At 40.2% G+C, this 19513-nt stretch overlaps 1 protein-coding gene across 6 annotated transcripts in view; it reads left to right on the top strand.

Moving 5' to 3' along the window:
• The window catches only part of cacna1e (calcium voltage-gated channel subunit alpha1 E), a 600666-nt gene that overhangs the window by 405121 nt on the left and 176032 nt on the right, over positions 1 to 19513 (top strand). For all 6 annotated transcript variants that reach the window (XR_010005208.1, XM_062977736.1, XM_062977734.1 and 3 more), the window contains one exon: positions 16266 to 16369. Coding sequence is in view for 5 of the 6 variants with exons in the window: in XM_062977736.1 (XP_062833806.1) it covers positions 16266 to 16369 (104 nt within the window). In the remaining variant the exon portion in view is untranslated. The remainder of the gene's footprint in view (positions 1 to 16265; positions 16370 to 19513) is intronic.

Raw genomic sequence — 19513 nt, 5'->3', positions numbered from 1 at the left:
CTACTGATATCTGAATTAATATAATTTTATTGGTATCTATTTTTATTTTGAAATTGACCAGTATTGCCCACCCTTGGCCTATACTCGAGTCAATAAGTTTTCCCAGTTTTTTGTGGTAAAATTAGGTCCCTCGGTTTATATTTGGGTCAGCTTATCCTCGAGTATATACGGTACATTACAATCCTAAATTGCTCTTTTTACAAGATTTAATACAGTAACTCTGCATTTTTCTGACTGATGTCTCAGTTACAATGCACTAGCAAAAGTACACTTCAAGCCCAAATCACCCAAGCTTTGGTCAGTCAAAAACGTATGCCTACTGTGCATTCTTGATTTGTGTAAAATCAAAGGAAGATTTGTGATTCACTTTGATTGATATGAGATTGAGTGCTTAGAAAATAGGCATGCTCTGGGTACAAAATCAGTCAACATCAGAACTAGTACACTAGGGGAAAGTGTGAGAGACAAAAAATAATGCTCCTGTTAAATAGATACCATTAAAATTTATAGACCCAGAATACAAAGTTCACTTTATCTTTGCTACTCTGCTTGCTGTTCTGTCTCTGCGTTTTGGCAGAGAAAGAAAGAGAATTTTGTGTTGTATTTTCCCCTTTTTAGTAGCAGTGCTTTGATATTGGAAGATGGTTTCTCTCACCCAAAGGTTTTGCTGTTCTTTGGCTGTCACAGCCTTTACTTTTTCCAGGATTGTGCTTTGGCCCTGCGGTACCATCCTTGGGAGGGTGTTTTTCAATCGTGTCAGAAGCGACTTGAGAGTCGCTTCTGGTGTGAGAGAATTGGCCGTCTACAGAGACGTTACCCAGGGGATGCCTGGATGTGATAGCTGGGAGGCTTCTCTCATTTCCACACCTTGGGAGAGTTGAAGCACCAGTTTTATTGCTTAATTGAATCCATGCTTTGAATTGAATCCATATTTGAAACAAAAAAGGGGCAGGATCGGGCAGGCAAAATGGATTAAGAAAGATTGATTAATACTTGTTCACAGGAATTTTGATATGGCAAGGAAAAGTTCAAAAGGGTGGTTTCTTAAATGAGCTATAGCCAGGGATATTTACGAGAAGCTGATAATGAGCTGGAATTCATAAAGATGGACAAGCTGCTTCCCACTTGATTTCGAAATTAGTGATTTTCTCTCTCGTTTCATAAAGAAAAATAACGTATTTCATATTTAAGCCAAATCAATCTCCCTACAAGTCTGCCTCAATCGTTACCCTAATTCCTTCCCGTCCTCCTCTCCAAATACCTTGTTCCTTTCTCCTTAAAACTGTAATTTACTTTGAGGCAGAAGAAGTAGCCATACCCTGTTTCCCCTAAAATAAGACATCCCCAGAAAATAAGACGTAGTAGAGGTTTTGATGAATTGCTAAATATAAGGCCTCCCCCAAAAGTAAGACCTAGCAAAATTTTTGTTTGGAAGCATGCCTGCCTAACAGAACACCAGAGCATGCAGGATCGGTAAATGTATGTACCATAGTTGTACATGAAATAGTGTTAGTAACAAGAAATTCTTGATAGGATTCACAGTTTGTCTGGTTATGCTGGTTTGTGATGACAATTACTGTACAGTATATAATAAATGTTCATTTTCTTTTTTCAACAATAAATGTGAATTCTTCATTGAAAAAAATAAGACATCCCCTGAAAATAAGACCTAACACATCTTTGGGAACAAAAATTAATATAAGACGCTGTCTTATTTTCGGGGAAACACGGTAGGCATGGTACATCTGTTCTTTTTTATTACTTTGATTTCTCATCTAGACCTTGGCAAGCTGCGCTGGAATGTGCATATTTGGACACTGGGCATAATTATTTCATCTTGGAAAAGTTATTTTGGAGGACTACAATTTCCAGAATACTCCAACCAGCACTGCTATGCTGGCTGGGGAATTCTGGAAATTGTAACCCAAGAAAGCAACATTTCTTAGTTCTGATAATAATAAAAGGACATTTTATATAAAGTGGAGCCATATTGTGGTCTTGGCCAGGAGGTCTGGGCTGGGCTGGGGGGAGTGGGGCCGCTCGCATGCTGGAAGGGGCGGGCCCAGGAGAGGGCGGGGCCAAGAGGGGACAGGGCAGGGCCTGGGTCATCCTCAGTGTCGCACCTCAGGCTAGCTTCACCTTGCTATATACACCAGACTGCACACAGGTTGAAGTCTTTTTAGTTTATTAGAAAACAGAAGGTAAAAAAAGTTCTTAAAAAGCAAAAGTAAAGTTCCAAAAGTTTGTTACAAAAATAAAGCCTTAGAGAATAATTCAAGAAGTCACAAGGAATAAACGAAGTCCTATTAGAGCATGACAAAGTCCCAGGAACATGAACACATAGGCTGCAAGATAATCCAGGAAAACGAGAGCTTGCTTCTTGGTTGAATGAAAGTTGCTTTGACAAAGGTTTGTCTCCAAACACATTGCTTTAATACCCTTTGCAAAGCATGAAAGCATTTCTCTGGCCTCTAACCTCCCTCTTGTTTGCGATTTTCACACTTCTCCGAACCCTGAATTCCAAATGGTCAGCTCGACCTAAGGAACCTGTTTCATCAAGGTCAGCCTGCTCGTTAGTTTGCTGAGCCTCATTATCAGACTGAGAACTGTCCTCCTTTTCCAAGTCAATTTGCACCTGGCTAGTTTCAGTATTATCATCATTCCTTGCTGTGGGAAAATGAACTTGCACTCCCTCTTCCTCATCTTCTATAACAGGGACATTTTGAACCTGATTTTGAACTTGAATCCCATCATCCTCATCAGAATCAATCTGAGATTCCATCCGAGTCACAACACTCAGGTTGTCCTCCCAGCATAAGGACAGGGCTGCTTGCCCCATCCTTATGCTGGGAGGAAGGCGGGACATACGGCAATTATCCCAATCCTCCTCTCCTGATCCTTCTCGAGCTGTGCTCTTGGCATTATGCCAGGAGGAAGGTGAGACAGGAGGTGGCTGAAAGTGCTCCGGAGAGCTCTCAGCCACCATGTGCCTTCCTTGCGCTGTCCTCCCAGCATAAGAATGGAGCCACTTGCCCCGTCCTTATGCCAGAAGGAGGGCGAGACACACGGTGACTGAGAGTGCTCCAGAGGGTTCTCAGCTGCTGTGTGCCTCCCCCCCCCCCATCTTTTTGGCATAAGGGCATTGCAGGCCACAATGTCCTTATGTCATGAGGACAGGGAAAATGAGGAGGGCCTGAGGGAATCACCCACAGGCCCACATCTGGCCCCCAGGCCTTAATTTGTCCATGCCTGCAGTAGAGTCTCGCTTATCCAACCCTCACTCATCCAACATTCTGTATTATCCAATGCAGTTTCCTCCTACCCAGATCCACAGCTGTTTCTCTAAGCAGCAACTCACAATGGGCCAACATGCCCAACGACAACACAAGTGCTGCCACACTCCCAAACAAGTGGCAGACTTGTAAAACATGATGTTTTTGTGCTTAATTTGTAAAATCATAATGTAATTTGATGTTTAATAGGCTTTTCCTTAATCCCTCCTTATTATCCAACATTTTCCCTTATTCAACATTCTGCCGGCCCATTTATGTTGGATAAGCAAGACTCTACTGTACATTGCTACCCTCAGACTCTGAGGTCAGGGGCATTTCTACTCCTGATAGTGAATATGTTCTTGAGGTTAGCTTATGTTCTATTTGTGATGCAAGTGGGAGGTTTTCTTAAAATTCAAAGGCAGATCTAGGAAAAGAAACACCTTTATTATGATATAAATAGGCTGCATTTCTCTTCCATCTTACATTCAGGATTCTGTTATCTTCAGGCCTGGGGAATGGTGAATTATTGTATCTTTTGGCTGCATCGAGATCATACCATTGATGGATTTTTCTGCTGAATTTTCTTGCACTTACTGATGGTCATTTTTTGGATCGTGTATTAAAGGCAGTAGCCTTCCCTTTCTTTTTGGCCACATATAGTCTTTCTTATTTATTTATTTATTTATTTATTTATTTGTGTTACTCCCTCTGTGACTCCAGGTCACGTTTCTTTTGGCTACTAGTAAATTAGGCTTAAAATTTTCAGGGATATTCGTCAGGTTGTATCTTGGCAAATGGTTGGTTTGTGTTCTTTAATTTTAGGTAAAGATAAAGGTTTCCCCCTGACATGAAGTCTACTTGTATCTGACTCTGGGGATTGGTGCTCATCTCCATTTCTAAGCTGAAGAGCCGGTGTTGTCCGTAGACGCCTCCAAGGTCATGTGGCCAGCATGACTGCATGGAGCGCCGCTACCTTCCCACCAGAGCAGTATCTATTGATCTACTTACATTTGCATGTTTTCGAACTGCTAAGTTGGCAGAAGCTCCGACTAACAGGGGAAGCTCAACCCGTTCCCCGGATTCGAACCACCAACCTTTTGGACAGCAAGTTCAGCAGTTTAGTTGTCTAACCTGCTGTGCCACCAGGGGCTCCTTTTTTTAACTTTACCTTAATTTTTGATATTATAGTAGTTCATACTGTGGACCAGAGCCTGGTCTTATTTTTACAAAGAGAATAGAATTTCTACATCTTCTTTTTTCAGTAATGTTGTCTGTTGGATTTTTATATTTGCCATTGGGTGATTACCATGTATACAGTTTTCTCTGGATGTTTCAAGAATGTGTTTGCGATTAACAAACTGTTACCCTTGTAAAATTAATTGTTCTGCATAATTTCCTAATTCTAGGCTAAATTTACCTACAACTTTTGATTTTACTCTATTTCTTTTTCTTTTTGTATTCCAATTGCCTATGATTAACAAGAAGTCAGGTTTTTTGAGTGTGATTGATTCACTCCTGGAATCCAGCATATAATCTTTCAACATCCTTTTATTCTGCCTCTGTAGTTGGAACATAAATTTGGGTTTTGGATGGGTTTTCCCTAAAATCTTACTGATATTATTAAGTCATACTTTGCATTATATCCTTTGTCTGCTTTTGCTGCATCTCTCATCACTGTTAATGCCATCCCATTTGTATTGAGATTTTCATTTTCTGAGGCAAACACTGTGTAATATGTGACTCATTTCTATCCGCTTTAGCTTGCTCACCCCAAGTATTGCAATATTTATACATTCCATTTTGATTTTAATATGTCTACTTCTCCTGATTCATGCTTCTCACATGCCATGCTCCTATAACATGTATTGTGAAGTTTAGATTTCCCTTTAGCTTCTGCACATGTCAATAGCGAAACATCTTTTTGACTTGAGTGCATTTGCATCATTACCCATAGTGTGACCCATAGTTGTCATCCTCTGTACCCCAGTAGCTTGTTGAGTTCTGTCCAACCTAGCAATCTCATCCTTTGGCACTATTCTAAAGTATTTTGCATATTTTCCCCAAACAACAATATTCCAATTGTTACTTCTGTCCGGTTTAACTTATTTCCGATCCCCCCCCTAACAAAAAGGCTGCATAAACCTTTTGTATTAATGTAAAACCTGTGGATTGCATTACTCCTCCCACCCCCAGCATGTTTGTGTACCTGGCCTCTGCCTTGACCCACCTATCTCCAAAGTTGGAGGACAAGTTTAAATTGCTTGTGACCTGAAGCTGCTTTCAATATCTTATTAAACAAATTTAGATGTAAAGTTATTCATTTGTCATCTTGAAAACCATTTGAATTATTACTTCAAACTGAAAAAAAAAAACCTTACCAAATTTGTCATTATTTTCCTAATGATCAAGATAGAATATGAAGGTTACTGTCGGTTTTTACCTCTTTGTCCAGGACAAGTGTTCCTTCTAGCTCTCTCTCGACATAATATTTTGTGCCAGTGCCTCTCCCTCCCATTAGTCAGGTAGCTTTTATTTGATCACTTAAGGTTATATTTCATTACAGCTATCTGTTTCTGGTACCCATCCACTCCACAATGGGTTAGAATGAGTAAATTCACTTTTGAAAAATTGCTTGATAAAGAAATTGGTGGCTTTATTTCACAGAACAAAGACTAGCTACTAGCTTAAAAGCATAGATTACTGCTTTGCAAAGGAATTTCAGAATAGCTGTGTGGCATTCATAGTAGTGATGGTACGGAAGTTAACACCTGGTTTTCAAGCAAATCCTACAGCTGAAAACAAATTTTTGCTGGACATCTTCAGAAAAATAAACATATAATAATCATCATCAACAACAACATCATCATCATCCTATGGGTTTGGGTGTTCTTTCCTTGCCTCCAGGAATGTTCCACTTCTGTGTAAAACCTATTGCTGTAAGGATTAGTTTGGATTTAGAAAGTATTTGCATAAGGGGATTTGTGCTATGATGGTAGTGAATTTGGAGAAAAATATAAAAGAAATATTTTTGCATACATCCTTTTCATTCTATAAAGAGGAACATAAAGTTTAAAGAAAGGAATATCCCTCTCATCAATTGCTCTGACTTAGAAAAGGGGAGCTAATAGTTTATCTAATCTAGAATAACTAATTTTGTTGTCTTCTTCCTAATAATAATAATAATAATAATAATAATAATAATAATAACTGTATTTATATACCACCCTATCTCATATGTTTGATCTATCTACATCACATGTGTCTAACTCAAGATCCTTGGGTTGGATATGGCTCGCCACATCATTTTGTCTGGCCTGCGAGGTCGGAATTAGGCTTGTGCATTTTGGGTGATTTGCTATCCGTTTCTGCTTGCCTGATAACAGAAGCCCCCCATATCTATTTTCTAGCACCTCCTGAAAATAGGTACACTGTCGATTTTGGCTTTTTTGTTAGGCATCTGAAAAAAACTTTTTTCTGGCCCATTGATGGCAATGGGGAACTTACAAGGCTCCCCTTTCCCCTGGGAGCTTTTTCTTTCTTCACTTCAAGGGAGCCTGGGTGTCAGGCAATTTGATTAAGAAAGCACCCTATCCAGTCCATTGTGTGTGGAGGGGGGACACTTCCCTTCATTATCCTTCATTAACACCTGGATTTAAAAAAAACATCAGAGATAAGATATCACTCTTTCTAGATCCTTTATCTTTATTTGTAGAAGACTGGATTTAGTGCTTCTTAAAGCTGTTTCTACTCTAGAGAAGAGGCAGGCGCATGTGCTTTCTCTCAGGAGCACCAGCACGCCACAGCAGCTTTCCAAGAGACATTTTAAGGAGGCCTAGGGAAAGAATAGTGATTGACTTGTAGCTCAGTAGAGCTGTCCTCGCTGTACTACCTTAAAAATACCTTTGCTTGCTTGCAAGGCTGCAATCTCCTTTCTGTTTGGGGTTTTGCTTTCTTAAAGCTGTTTCTACTATCTATTCTAGATGAGAGGTAGGCTTCTCTTTTTGTTTGCTGGGATTACTATTACAGTAGAGTCTCACTTATCCAACACTCGCTTATCCAACATTCTGGATTATCCAATGCATTTTTGTAGTCAATGTTTTCAATACATCGTGATATTTTGGTGCTAAATTCATAAATACAGTAATTATAACATAACATTACTGCGTATTGAACTACTTTTTCTGTCAAATTTGTTGTATAACATGATATTTTGGTGCTTAATTCATAAAATCATAACCTAATTTGATGTTTAATAGGATTTTCCTTAATCCCTCCTTATTATCCAACATATTCGCTTATCCAACATTCTGCCGGCCGATTTATGTTGGATAAGTGAGACTCTACTGTATTAATAATATTTATTATGCTTCAGATCACCAACTCCCAGTTAGTCCCACTAAATAAAAAGAATCAGGAAAATAAAAGAAAATCAAAAAGATTAGACTGTGATGCCAAATAGTGGAGGAGGAGCCAAGATCAGCTCCCATTTACTTTCATGTCAGGCGGGATTTCGTACCGAAAGGGCCCTTACCATTATGTGCTCCCAAAGTACTGATGGTACCTAAGGAAACTGAGGAAATGGAGAGGGGAAAATCTGCGTACAAGTCTAGTCTGGATCCTCCCTGTGTTGCACTGCCCTCTCTGTCAAGCACTGGTTGCATTTTCTGCATTTCAAATGGAGCAGGAACCTTGTTTCTGGCCAGATACCATTTCCCTCCTTGCAGTATCTGGTGTCCTGGAGACCACAGCAGAATAGGAGGAAGTGGTCTTCTGCTGCATCTGCTATACTGAGAGGATGATGAATATGGATTGCCTTTCACAGTCAAGGCACAAATATCCTGGTGAGGCTCCAGCATAACACAAGAAGTTAGTGGCAGCCTCTCCTTTCCCGCCCCTTAGTCTGGGCAGCCTTTCCCTTGAGTGGAGCTGGGGATGAATGCTTTAAAAAAAAGGTCCCCATGCCTGCTCTATTGCTCTCTTAACTGAACTGGAATACATTGGCCTTCATTCTGTGGCACAAATTAGGAAGAGGATTTGGAAGAAAGCTGGCTCCCCGTTCCCCCCAATTTCCTCTTCTGCATAAAGCAGAATAATGGGATACATGAGGTTTGAACCCACCTTAGTAATCAGTGGATAGCTTTCATGTGAGAGGTGTTTGAGGACCTCATCAAATGGATGAGGTCCAACACTGTGATTTGTCAGCCTCTACAGTGAATCATGGCAGCAGTGGAGCAGCAGTGGGGCAATCCCAGTGCCCCGGCTGCTAGCTGATACTTTCCCATCCCAATTGGGGAAGCTGGTTGAGCTTTGGAGAGAAAACCCTCTGTAGCGAGGTGAAGAATGAATCAGGCTGGCATTGACAGGGAGATGCAAAGCAGAGATGTGGCACTCCTGCCCTTCACAGCAGCCAGCTTGGTTTTGTTTGGGGACTAGGGGACACACTGGCAGAAGAGCATCACATCAGGAAAACCTTTTAGCTGTTATTGCTTCTTTTCTCTTAGTGAACTCCTACCCTTCCAGCTCATTTGCAAAATGGGACTCTAGTTAGAAGCTCATCTTTTAACCCTGCAACCACCTCAAGACCTCTTATGTGCTTAAGTTCTGTGGTGGGTTGAAAGGTGATTGATAAATGCCTTTGAAAAAATAAATATTTTCCCCTGGATTGTTCTTGGATTGTGACTGCCATGAGTTTTAGTTAATATAGCTGGTGATTATGAGTGCTGAGTGCTTCAGTTCAAAAACATCTTGAGCATTGGTTCCCAACCTTTGGTCCTCTGTTTGTTTTGGACTTCAACTGCCAGAAATCCCAGCCAGCTTTGCCAGCTTGGGAATTGTGGGAGCTGAAGTCCAAAACACCTGGAGGAGCAAAGGTTGGGAACCACTGATTTAGAGGGTTGTATTTTTTCCAACTCTGAGAAAAACATCATTCCATTCACATGGCATCCAAGCATTATGATAAAGATTCACGATACAAACCTGTTAATTATAATTTTCTTTGGGTTAACTCAACTTAAATAAGTCTCTGCTTCAGATATTGCCATGCCTCTTCCTTACTTCACCTTTGGCTTTCTTGAGCCTGCCTCCAACTGTCGCTGGGAGAATCAGCACAGAAATAATTAAATATTTTGGGCATTGCTGCTGTTGAGCTCAGATGGCTTGAAGTGCAAAAAATATAGCCAGAAAAGAAATCAAAATAGGGTTTTAATTCTAATTATGTCTGTGTTCATGTGTGCATGTGTGCTAAGAGTCAAGGGTGTTGATTAAATTTTCATACCCAGTTTGCCAGACTGAGAGAAAGGGGGAGGGGGAAAGACAGAAGAAATGTCATTACTTAGTGAAAATGGCTATCTCAAAAACTTGGCACAGTCCAAGGGCAGTGTTCCAGCAATTCACACAATTTCTCTAATATTCCTCTCCAATATTCCCATTTTGCTCAATGAAACTTAATTCTGGGTCAGTATGTATAGGATTATGTTGTTAATAAAGTTAAAACACTGAAATATGATGAAAAATATGTGTCCTTTGCATGCATTTTCTGTGGTTAGATGATAAAATAAAACTAAAACAAAACTAACAATATGAATAATTTAGCAATATCTAATAACAGTAGTAATGTGAGAGTATAACTCAAGAGAAGAAATGCCCATTTAGACAATCTAAATACATGTGAACTAGGATTAACATTTTTAATGTATGTTCCATAATCATACTTCAGTGTTCTCCAACACACTCTGAGGCCCTTTGTTCACATCCATAAAGTTAAGTGTAGCACTCGTATTAGCTTTCTGCTTCCAAACGTGAACACGTTTTAACTCAGGGAAATACATTTAATTCAGCTTGACCCTGGGTTAAAAAAAAATACCAGCAAAGACCCAGATCTGGTCCACTGCCAGTGCTTCATTAGTGGAGATTGCCATCTGAGATAACCATGCACAATCTCCGATGGTGTCTTGATTCTGAGAGAGCACTGAGGAGATTCTTTTTCAAAACAGAGGAAACTGTTCTCTTTGATGAACCGAATTAACCATATGAAGTAAATATCTGGAGCAAATAAAAACGTGTTCCCAAGGAGGCCTGGTCTCCTGTTGTGTACTGTTTGAGATGCATCTTTCTCAACTATTAACAGTTATGGTGGAAAAAGTGAGTCCAGCTACATTCAACCTGATGCTGCAGTACTAACAAGACTGCCTTGCTACAGGCACAAATAAGGCTGGCTGCTAGATGTAGATTAAGTGATAGGTTGTGATAGGTAAGGGTTTTTCCCTGACATTAAGCCATGTCGTGTCTGACTTTGGGGGTTGATGCTCATCTCCATTTCTAAGCCGAAGAGCTGGCGTTGTCCGTAGATACCTCCAAGGTCATATGGCCCGCATAACCACATGGAGTGCCATTACCTTCTTGCTGGAGTGGTACCTATTGATCTACTCACATTTGCATGTTTTTGAACTGCTAGGTTGGCAGAAGCTAAGGCTAACAGCGGGTGCTCTTTCTGCTCCCCATATTCAAATCGCTGGCCTTTCAGTCAGCAAGTTCAGCAGCTCAGCGGTTTGACCCGCTGCGGCTCCGGGGGTCTCGCACATATTTATGCATGGCTATTATTTCTCCTCTCAACATTGTCTTCTGTAGGCTAAACATAGCTCTTTAAGATGCTCCTCATAGGGCATGATCTCCAGACTTTGATCATTTTAGTTGCCCTCCTCTGGATACCTTCCAGCTTGTCCCAGAATTGGACACAGTATTCCAGGTGAGGTCTAACCAAAGCAGAATAGAGACGTACCATGACTTCTCTTAATCTAGGCCAGTGGTTCTCAACCTGTGGGTCCCCAGATGTTTTGGCCTTCAACTCCCAGAAATTCTAACAGCTGGTAAACTGGCTGGGATTTCTGGGGGAGTTGTAGGCCAAAATACCAGGGGACCCACAGGTTGAGAACCACCGATCTAGACACTATACTCCTTTTCATGCAGCACAAAACCTCATTGACTTTTTAAATTTCTGCATCACACTGTGGGCTCCTGTTCAATTTGTTGTTCATGAAGATGGCAAGATATTTTTCACATGGACTGTTGTTATGATAGGCACCGCCTATTCTGTATCTTTGCATTTCATTTTTTTTCTGCCTAAGTGTAGTATCTTACATTTGTCCTTGTTGAAATTCCTTTTGTTAGTTTTGGCCAAGCTCTCTAATTTGTTATGGTCATTTTGAATTCTTCTCCTGTCTCCTGGAGTATTAGCTATTTCTCCTAATTTGGTGTCATTTGCAAACTTGATAAGCATGCCCTCTAAACCTTCATCCAAGTCATTAATAAAAACATTGAACTGTACTGGGTCCAGGACCGAACTCTGACGCCCTCGACTAGTCACTTCTTTCCAGGATGAAGTAGTACCATTAGTGACAGAGCTGGCCCTAGGTATTTTTCAAGTGTAAGCGAACAGAATTTTGGTGCCCCCCCCCCCCCCCCCAAAACTATCACTGAAAAATAAAAGCATTGGATAAGCGAAAATGTTGGATAATAAGGAGGGATTAAGGAAAAGCCTATTACATTAAGATTTTACAAATTAAGCACCAAAACATCATGTTTTACAACAAATCAACAGAAAAAGCAGTCTCGACTGTGCCCCCGTATGTTTGGCGCCCTAAGAAACCGCTTAATTCGCCTCATTGTTGGACTGGCTCTGATTGGTGAGCACCCTTTGGGGTTGGTCACTTAACCAATTACAGATCCAATTAATGGTAGCATTGCCTAGCCACCATTTGACTAGTTTATTTGTTATCACATTCAGACTTAACGCCAAACAGAAGAAAAAAGATATCCCTAGTGACAATGTGAGAAACGTCTTAAAAGAACTGATACACAGGTTAAAAGTATTATTGCTGGCATGTATGTATTATCTTTGTATATTCTGAGGAGTCAAAGCAGTATGTTGACTGCAACCCTATGATGTAGATTAACTGAAGGCTCATTTCATAGAGAAAGTCTAAGAACTATGGTTCTGATGGGTGCTCCAACTGGAGAATGGGTGCTCCTTCCAACATTTATCTGTTCTTCAACACAGTACCAAACATGAAAAAGGATATTGCAGAGTGACAGTAACTTATTCAGTCCTTATTCAGTTCTTCAAGAATTTCTTTGCATGAAGATATTGGTGACAGGTTTCTGGCCTCCTTGCATCTGCCCACATGGATCTTCTTTTTTGGGTCTTGTGTCTGAGCTAACAAAATTTCAAGACAACACAGTAGTCTTCATGGCAGAGTGAAAATTCACATTTTTGCTAAAAACAGACTAGAACTTGCCATTAGTTTTGTCCAGCCTGGATATAAGAAAGGAGCTGGTCAGTTCCTCACTTTATCAAATTTGTCCCCTTCCTGTGTTTTAGATATCACAAATTCAGTTGCCATGTTTACTGCTCACTGCTGTTATGGGAAAGTTGCCTCGGCCTATACTGAGAAATGTTTGCCACAGACATGGAAGAGGCTAGCTGGAATTTATGGGAAATGGCATAGTAGTAGTTTCAGGACCACAAATAATACCACAAGCTAAGGGTTCTAGCTACTTTAAAATAATAATTTTTACAGTGCTTATCTTTGGAGATTGTTCCTTTAAAGAGGTTTGACGTATTTGGAAATTCTGTACTGATGAGTCAGATAAAGACGAGGGTTTAATTAGCGTTAAAGAAAGCACAGAAAGAAGAACTGTTCATTCCAAGAGGATTGATGCTGTATCCCTCAGACAGTCAAGTTTTGCAGCATCACTGTGCTGGTCAACGTCATAGGTGGACTACTTGCCAAGAGACAAAAGAGATCTGGAAGACGCATGAAAGAGGAGTGGGGGGAAGAGTTTTATTAAAAGGCAATGTATAACCATGTTAGAGTCTGGAGCAATCTTACCTTTGTGTGTCTCTTGCTCCTAGCTCTGCTGTTTTAAGCCCCTTCTATACAGCTGTATAAAATCCAGATTATCTGCTTTAAACTGGATTATATGGCAGTGTAGACTCAGATAATCCAGTTCAAAACAGATAATGTGGATTATCTGTCTTGATATTCTGGATTATATGGCAGTATAGAAGGGCTTTCAGGTAGCTGTTTTTGTGCTTCCCTTCTACTACTCTGAATTCCAACTAGGATGAACTAATACAATTTTGTAAATAGCAACATATAGTTAATAGTGATATGGTGGCGCAGCAGATTAAACCACAAAACTGCTGAACTTTCTGACCGAAAGGTCAGCGGATTGTGGAGCTGGGTGAGCTCCCGCTGTTAGCCCCAGCTTCTGCCAACCTAGCAGTTTGAAAACATGCAAATTTTAGTAGATCAAAAGGGAAGGTAATGGTGCTCCATGTTGTCATGCCGGCCACATAACCTTGGAGGTGTCTACAAAAAACGCTGGCTCTTCGGCTTAGCAATGGAGATGAGCACCAACCCCCAGGGTTGGATATGACTAGACTTAATGTCAGAGGAAAACCTTCACCAATTACTTACTATTACTATTGTATGGGCCTTGCAAAAAGTGTAAACTAGAGAAGACAAATGAAGTAGCCCATAGTCAAAAAGTCATAAACTTACTGTATATTGTCATGATCTCAAATCTTCTCATTTTTAGCAATATAGGCACATCTAGGAGTTATTATATTACACCTTATATTAAAACTACTCAACTGGCAGCCAACTAGTTTTGGGGCAAAGTTCAAGGTGTGTTGGTCCCTGACTTTAAAGCCCTAAATGGTTTCGGTCTAGGTTAGCTATGAGATCGCCACTTCCCATCTAGTCTTCCCCATAACCTCAGGTCCTCTTTATTTGTTTATTTCGTGTCAAAAGCATTGGTACAGCAAATACATTTCAAATAATGGAAATAAAATAAAAAAGAAAAGAAATCACAAGCAACTAAATAGTTTTGGACCAAAAGCGGGCAACAGCAACCGCATTGTCTGTAGCTTTAAACAACTCCTCCTCTGTACATGAGGCAGGGCATTGTGGGCAAGCATACATATCCTGAGTTGTTTGTTCAGCTCCACAGTCACACAAGGTGGAGGATTCCTCCAGGTAGTGCCACCTTGCCAAGTTGTCTTTTGATCTGCCCACTCCACTTCTGAGTCTGTTCAGGGACTTCCAAGTTGCCCATTCTTGGTTTGCCCCTGGAGGAAGACCCTCTTGGGGGGGGGGCATCCAGTTAGAATTGCCAGGTTTAGCTGCCCAGAGAGACACCCTTGCTGCTGCTGGAGGAACATCAAGAGGAGTGGTGGTTCTCATGAAGCCCTTCCTTGATTTGAGTCTGGTGGGAGGAGGGTGATAGCCATGCAGTGGGTGGCTTTCACAATGTTCAACCTTTTTTCTCTCACCGTTGGCAGCAACTTCCCGTCGCACGTCAGGAGGGGCAATGCCAGCTAACTTGTAGAGTTTATCAACAGGTGTAGGTTTAAGGCATCCTGTGATGATTCTGCATGTTTCATTCAGTGCTATGTCCACCTGCTTTGCATGGGCAGACTTGTGCCAAACAGGACAGGCATACTCTGCAGTTGAGAAAGACAAGGCCAGGGCTGATGTTCTTATTACTTGTGGGTCTGCTCCCCATGCGCTGCCAGTCAGTTTCCGCAGGATGTTATTGCGTGCAGCTACTTTGTGCTTGGTGTTCATGCAGTGTTTCCTATATGTTAGTGTTCGGTCTAAGGTGACACCAAGGTATTTAGGATGGAAACAGTGTTCGAGCTCTTGGCCTTCCCAAGTAACTTTCAGTTTCCTGTTGGCTTCGCGGTTACGTAGGTGGAAAGCACACACTTGTGTCTTGGCAGGGTTAGGCTTCAGGTGGTTCTCTTTGTAGTAGCTGGAGAGATCTTTCAAGGCATTGGTGAGTGCTTTTCAACTGGGTCAATTGGAATAAACACCCCTCAGAGGGTGTTCAACCTCAGGTCCTCTGAGGGGTGTTTATTCCAATTGACCCAGTTGGCAATGGTCATCCAAAGGATTTTTCTTCAGCCATTCCTAGATTGGGAAACGACTTGCCAGAAGAGGTTCGAGAGCTGCATACACTGTCTGAATTTAAAACAGTACCCATCTCTTCTGCCAGGCCTCTATACAGTAGAGTCTCACTTATCCAACATAAACAGGGCTGGCAGAATGTTGGATAAGCGAAAATGTTGGATAATAAGGAGGGATTAAGGAAAAGCCTATTAAACATCAAATTATGTTATGATTTTACAAATTAAGCACCAAAACATGTTTTACAACAAATCGACAGAAAAAGCAGTTAAGTACACAGTAACGTTATGTAATAATTTACGAATTTAGCACCAAAGCATCACAATGTATTGAAAATATTGATTATAAAAACATTGGCTACTAAAAATGGGCTAGAAATAAAGATAGAATTGCATAAAATGAACTTACAGTAACAACATTGTCGGAAGTTAAATCTGCCTAGAGAAACAGTTGTGGATCCGGGTGAGAGACAGACTGTGTTGGATAATCCAGAACGTTGGATAAACAAAGGTTGGATAAGCGAGACTCTACTGTAGGTGCTTTGTACATTATGATTTTTATATCTTGAATTATGAACTGGTTGTTTCAATACTGAGTGTATATGTTATTTTAAACTGATGTTTTAATTGGATTGTGTGTGTTTTAAATGATTGTGTACATTGTATTTTAATATGCTGCTGTTCCCTGCCTTGATCTACGGAATACTACTACTACTACTACTACTACTACTAATAATAATAATAATAATAATAATACCCAACTCTGTTTAGCATAGACTTCCAAAGTACCTCAACTCTCTTCTTGGTTCTTCCAGTATGGGTTCTTTTTCTTAAAGGAATGTTTGTTGTTTAGCTTTGTTCAATTTTATGCACAAAGAGGCAAGAGAAAAGCAGCAAATAATGCCTACAAACAGTGCTATATGCCTGAAAATATACTGTAGTCAAACCTTAGTATTTACGCCAAGGCAAATGTGTTGCAGCTTTACTTAACCATTATTGCTGGGGGCTTCTTCTTTCAGACCAATGATGCCTTAGGAGCCACCTGGAACTGGCTGTACTTCATCCCACTCATCATCATTGGATCATTCTTTGTTCTCAACCTTGTCCTGGGAGTGCTTTCTGGGTAAGCCATTTTTTTCACTAAACAATATTTCCAGAGAAGCCACTGACTAATTTTGTTAAGAGCTTTTTCACCTAACCTTGCAGATTTTTCTTGTCCATTATTCCTGAACCTGAATTCAGTGGAAAACCCAGATGTGATGACAAAAACTTCCAGAGTAAAGACTCCTGTGGCAATTTGAAAGTTAACCAATTTTTTGGTACCATCAACTTGCACAGACTAGATAGAAGTCCTCCCCCATTCAAAGATTCAAAACACCTTTGTTATTGTAAAATGATTAGTTGTCTTATGATATCACAAGACAATTTGTCATGGTACCAAATGATATGAATTGCCTGGGTGCCAGCTATTTGTAACTGAAGTGTCTTGAAACAGGTTTTTCCAAGGTGGGATCATCAACTATATTGCCTGTGCTTCCTTAAAGGATCCCCATTCTTCATGTGGTGTGTTAAGAGAGAGTTTGAAAAATGCATGGATAAGACAATTATGGAGGACCAAAACATGAAGTGCAGGAGGCTAATAACTACTGAGCATGATGGCTGTATATTACTTGAAGGCAAAGTATTAGCTCATCTGGAACATAGAGGCTGATATTCTCAGACAGACTGTCTGATCCATCCTCGAGGACACAATCCAAAGTTGTGTTACTTTGGATCAGTAGGCAAAGAAATCTTGTAGCACCCTTGAATGAAGTTGGTATAAGTTTTCATAGACTTCAGTCTACAAAAGCTTATGCTACCAATGTCTCTCCGATAATCTCAGAGATGCAACCGTATTGCTTTACCTACCTTTCTTAAGGGCCAAGTACCGATCCAGCCATTCTAAACACATGAAATTGTGAGAAAGTTGGAATGCCCAATAAGAATGTCACAAATGTTCATAAATGTTCTCATCCACAAGAAAGGCTGTCTTGATGACATCAAAACATGAATGAGAATGTGTGTGAATATGTAAATATGTAAACATAAAAAAACAGATTACTTTAGTTCATCTTTTTGGGCATTTGAAGAAAAACAACTCTGGAAAAAATAAAATTTTATGCAACAATCGGCCATAACTTATAATGTCACCAAGTTCTGCACAACAGCAGAATATGGCAGTCGGTGACTAATAGCACAAGTGAGTACAAGTCAAGATTTCAAAAGGCAGGAAATTGGGATTATAGTCTTTTAACTATAGTATGGATGTTGCTCTCTCCTCTGTTTGGCTGGACTTCTCTCCCCTGTGCCTTATGAGCACCCCAATTCCCCCCTTCAGATTCCCTTTCTTTTAATTCCACTAATTAATTCCCCGTGGCCTAGTGGATTAAAGCCTTGTGACTTGAAGGTTGGGTTGCTGACCTGAAGGCTGCTAGGTTCAAATCCCACCCGGGGAGAGCGTGGATGAGCTCCCTGTATCAGCTCCAGCTCCATGCGGAGACATGAGAGAAGCCTCCCACAAGGATGGTAAAAACATCAAAACATCCGGGCGTCCCCTGGGCAACGTCCTTGCAGACGGCCAATTCTCTCACACCAGAAGCAACTCAGGTTGGTCCTGACACACACACACAAAAAATCCACTAATTGTGTTGGGTTTTGATATAATCCTGTATATGGCTTTGGCTAAGATTCTTGGTTTAATTGTCTTTATGTCCTGGCAATGCACTTATTTTAAGGTTTTAAAGTTTTAAAATTTAAAATTTTCAAAGTTGTGAAGTTTGAAAATTTAAGTTTTAAATTTCCTGACCCTTAGACCTGATGTGTTTGTGCGGGACTGTGTCCTTCTTCTTATGAGTTGGTCATGGACCATAATAAAGTGAACTTGAACTTGAACTATGCAACAGTGTATTTGGGTGAGGAATAAGTTTCAATTCAGGTTTTATTTTGGAGTTAATAGAGATCAGATCTAAAAATATGCTGTAGTTTGAAGTACTAAAATTATTACAAAAGAATAATACAGTAGAGTCTCGCTTATCCAGCATAAATGGGCCAGCAGAACGTTGGATAAGCGTAAACGTTGGATAATAAGAAGGGATTCAGGAAAAGCTTATTAAATGTCAAATTACATTATGATTTTACAAATTAAGCATCAAAATATCATGTTTACAACAAATTGACAGAAAATAGTGTTCAATACACAATAACGTTTTGTAGTAATTACTGTATTTACGAATTTAGCACCAAAACATTGCAATGTATTGAAAACATTGACTACTAAAAAATTGACTACTAAAAGACACACTGTGTTGGATAATACAGAACATTGGATTAGGAAGGTTAGATAAGCGAGACTCTACTGTACAAACCTCTCAGAACCCCATGACTTAAAATTTGAGAGAAACAACCTTTTTTTCTAGAACAAAGTGGACACTCTTTCTGAATCAGTTTTCCCCCCAAATCATGCTGAATTATTAGTATATTATGTGTATGGTTATCCCACAACTGTAATATGAAATAGTAAAACATTTTATGCAGGGGGAACATTCAGTAAGACCCATTTTTGGCCAAGGGAGAAGAAGGAGGCCACATCTGTCTCCAGAATGCTATCATTTCTTGGAATCTGTGTCTAGTCTCCCAGATATTTTGCTCAGCCTTTTGAGAACAAGGAACAGATTTGGTTACATTAGTTCAAGAAATCAGTGCAACCACTGAAGGGACATTTAACATAATGTGGGGATGATTCATTGTGTGGGCATGACTTGAGTGAATGAGATTAAGATAATGTGGTTTGTCATTGTTTGTATATAAATGGAAGCACTGCATTTTTTTTATTTCTGAGGAAATGGGAATTTTAATGGAAACCATCAGCTTGGGCTTGAAAAGATTTGGAACTTCTGGTATCTATGGCAATGAGCCATGTGACCACACAGGTATGTTCTGAAATGATATCAGGAGCTTAGAGTGTGAGGAAGAGAAGAGAACAAAAAACTGAGGGAAATCTGACTTCCTTCTTGTACTTTGTCTGGTCCCGTATTCTCCTTTCTTGAGTTGTATGAGGAGGCACAGCACCGAAACTTGACAATGTTGAATAATGAACCCAAATTATCACCGTTAGCAACCTTCATAATTTATGTTTCTAACTGTTAAGCATTACCCCTTTCTCTTATCCCTGACTGGACTGCCGTTTCCAGAGGGGTCACCACTCAGCGGCCAAAAAATTTAAATGAAC

The sequence above is a fragment of the Anolis carolinensis genome, chromosome 4, assembly GCF_035594765.1.
Source record: "Anolis carolinensis isolate JA03-04 chromosome 4, rAnoCar3.1.pri, whole genome shotgun sequence".
NCBI lineage: Eukaryota > Metazoa > Chordata > Lepidosauria > Squamata > Dactyloidae > Anolis > Anolis carolinensis.
This window is presented reverse-complemented; position numbering and strand designations above follow the sequence as displayed.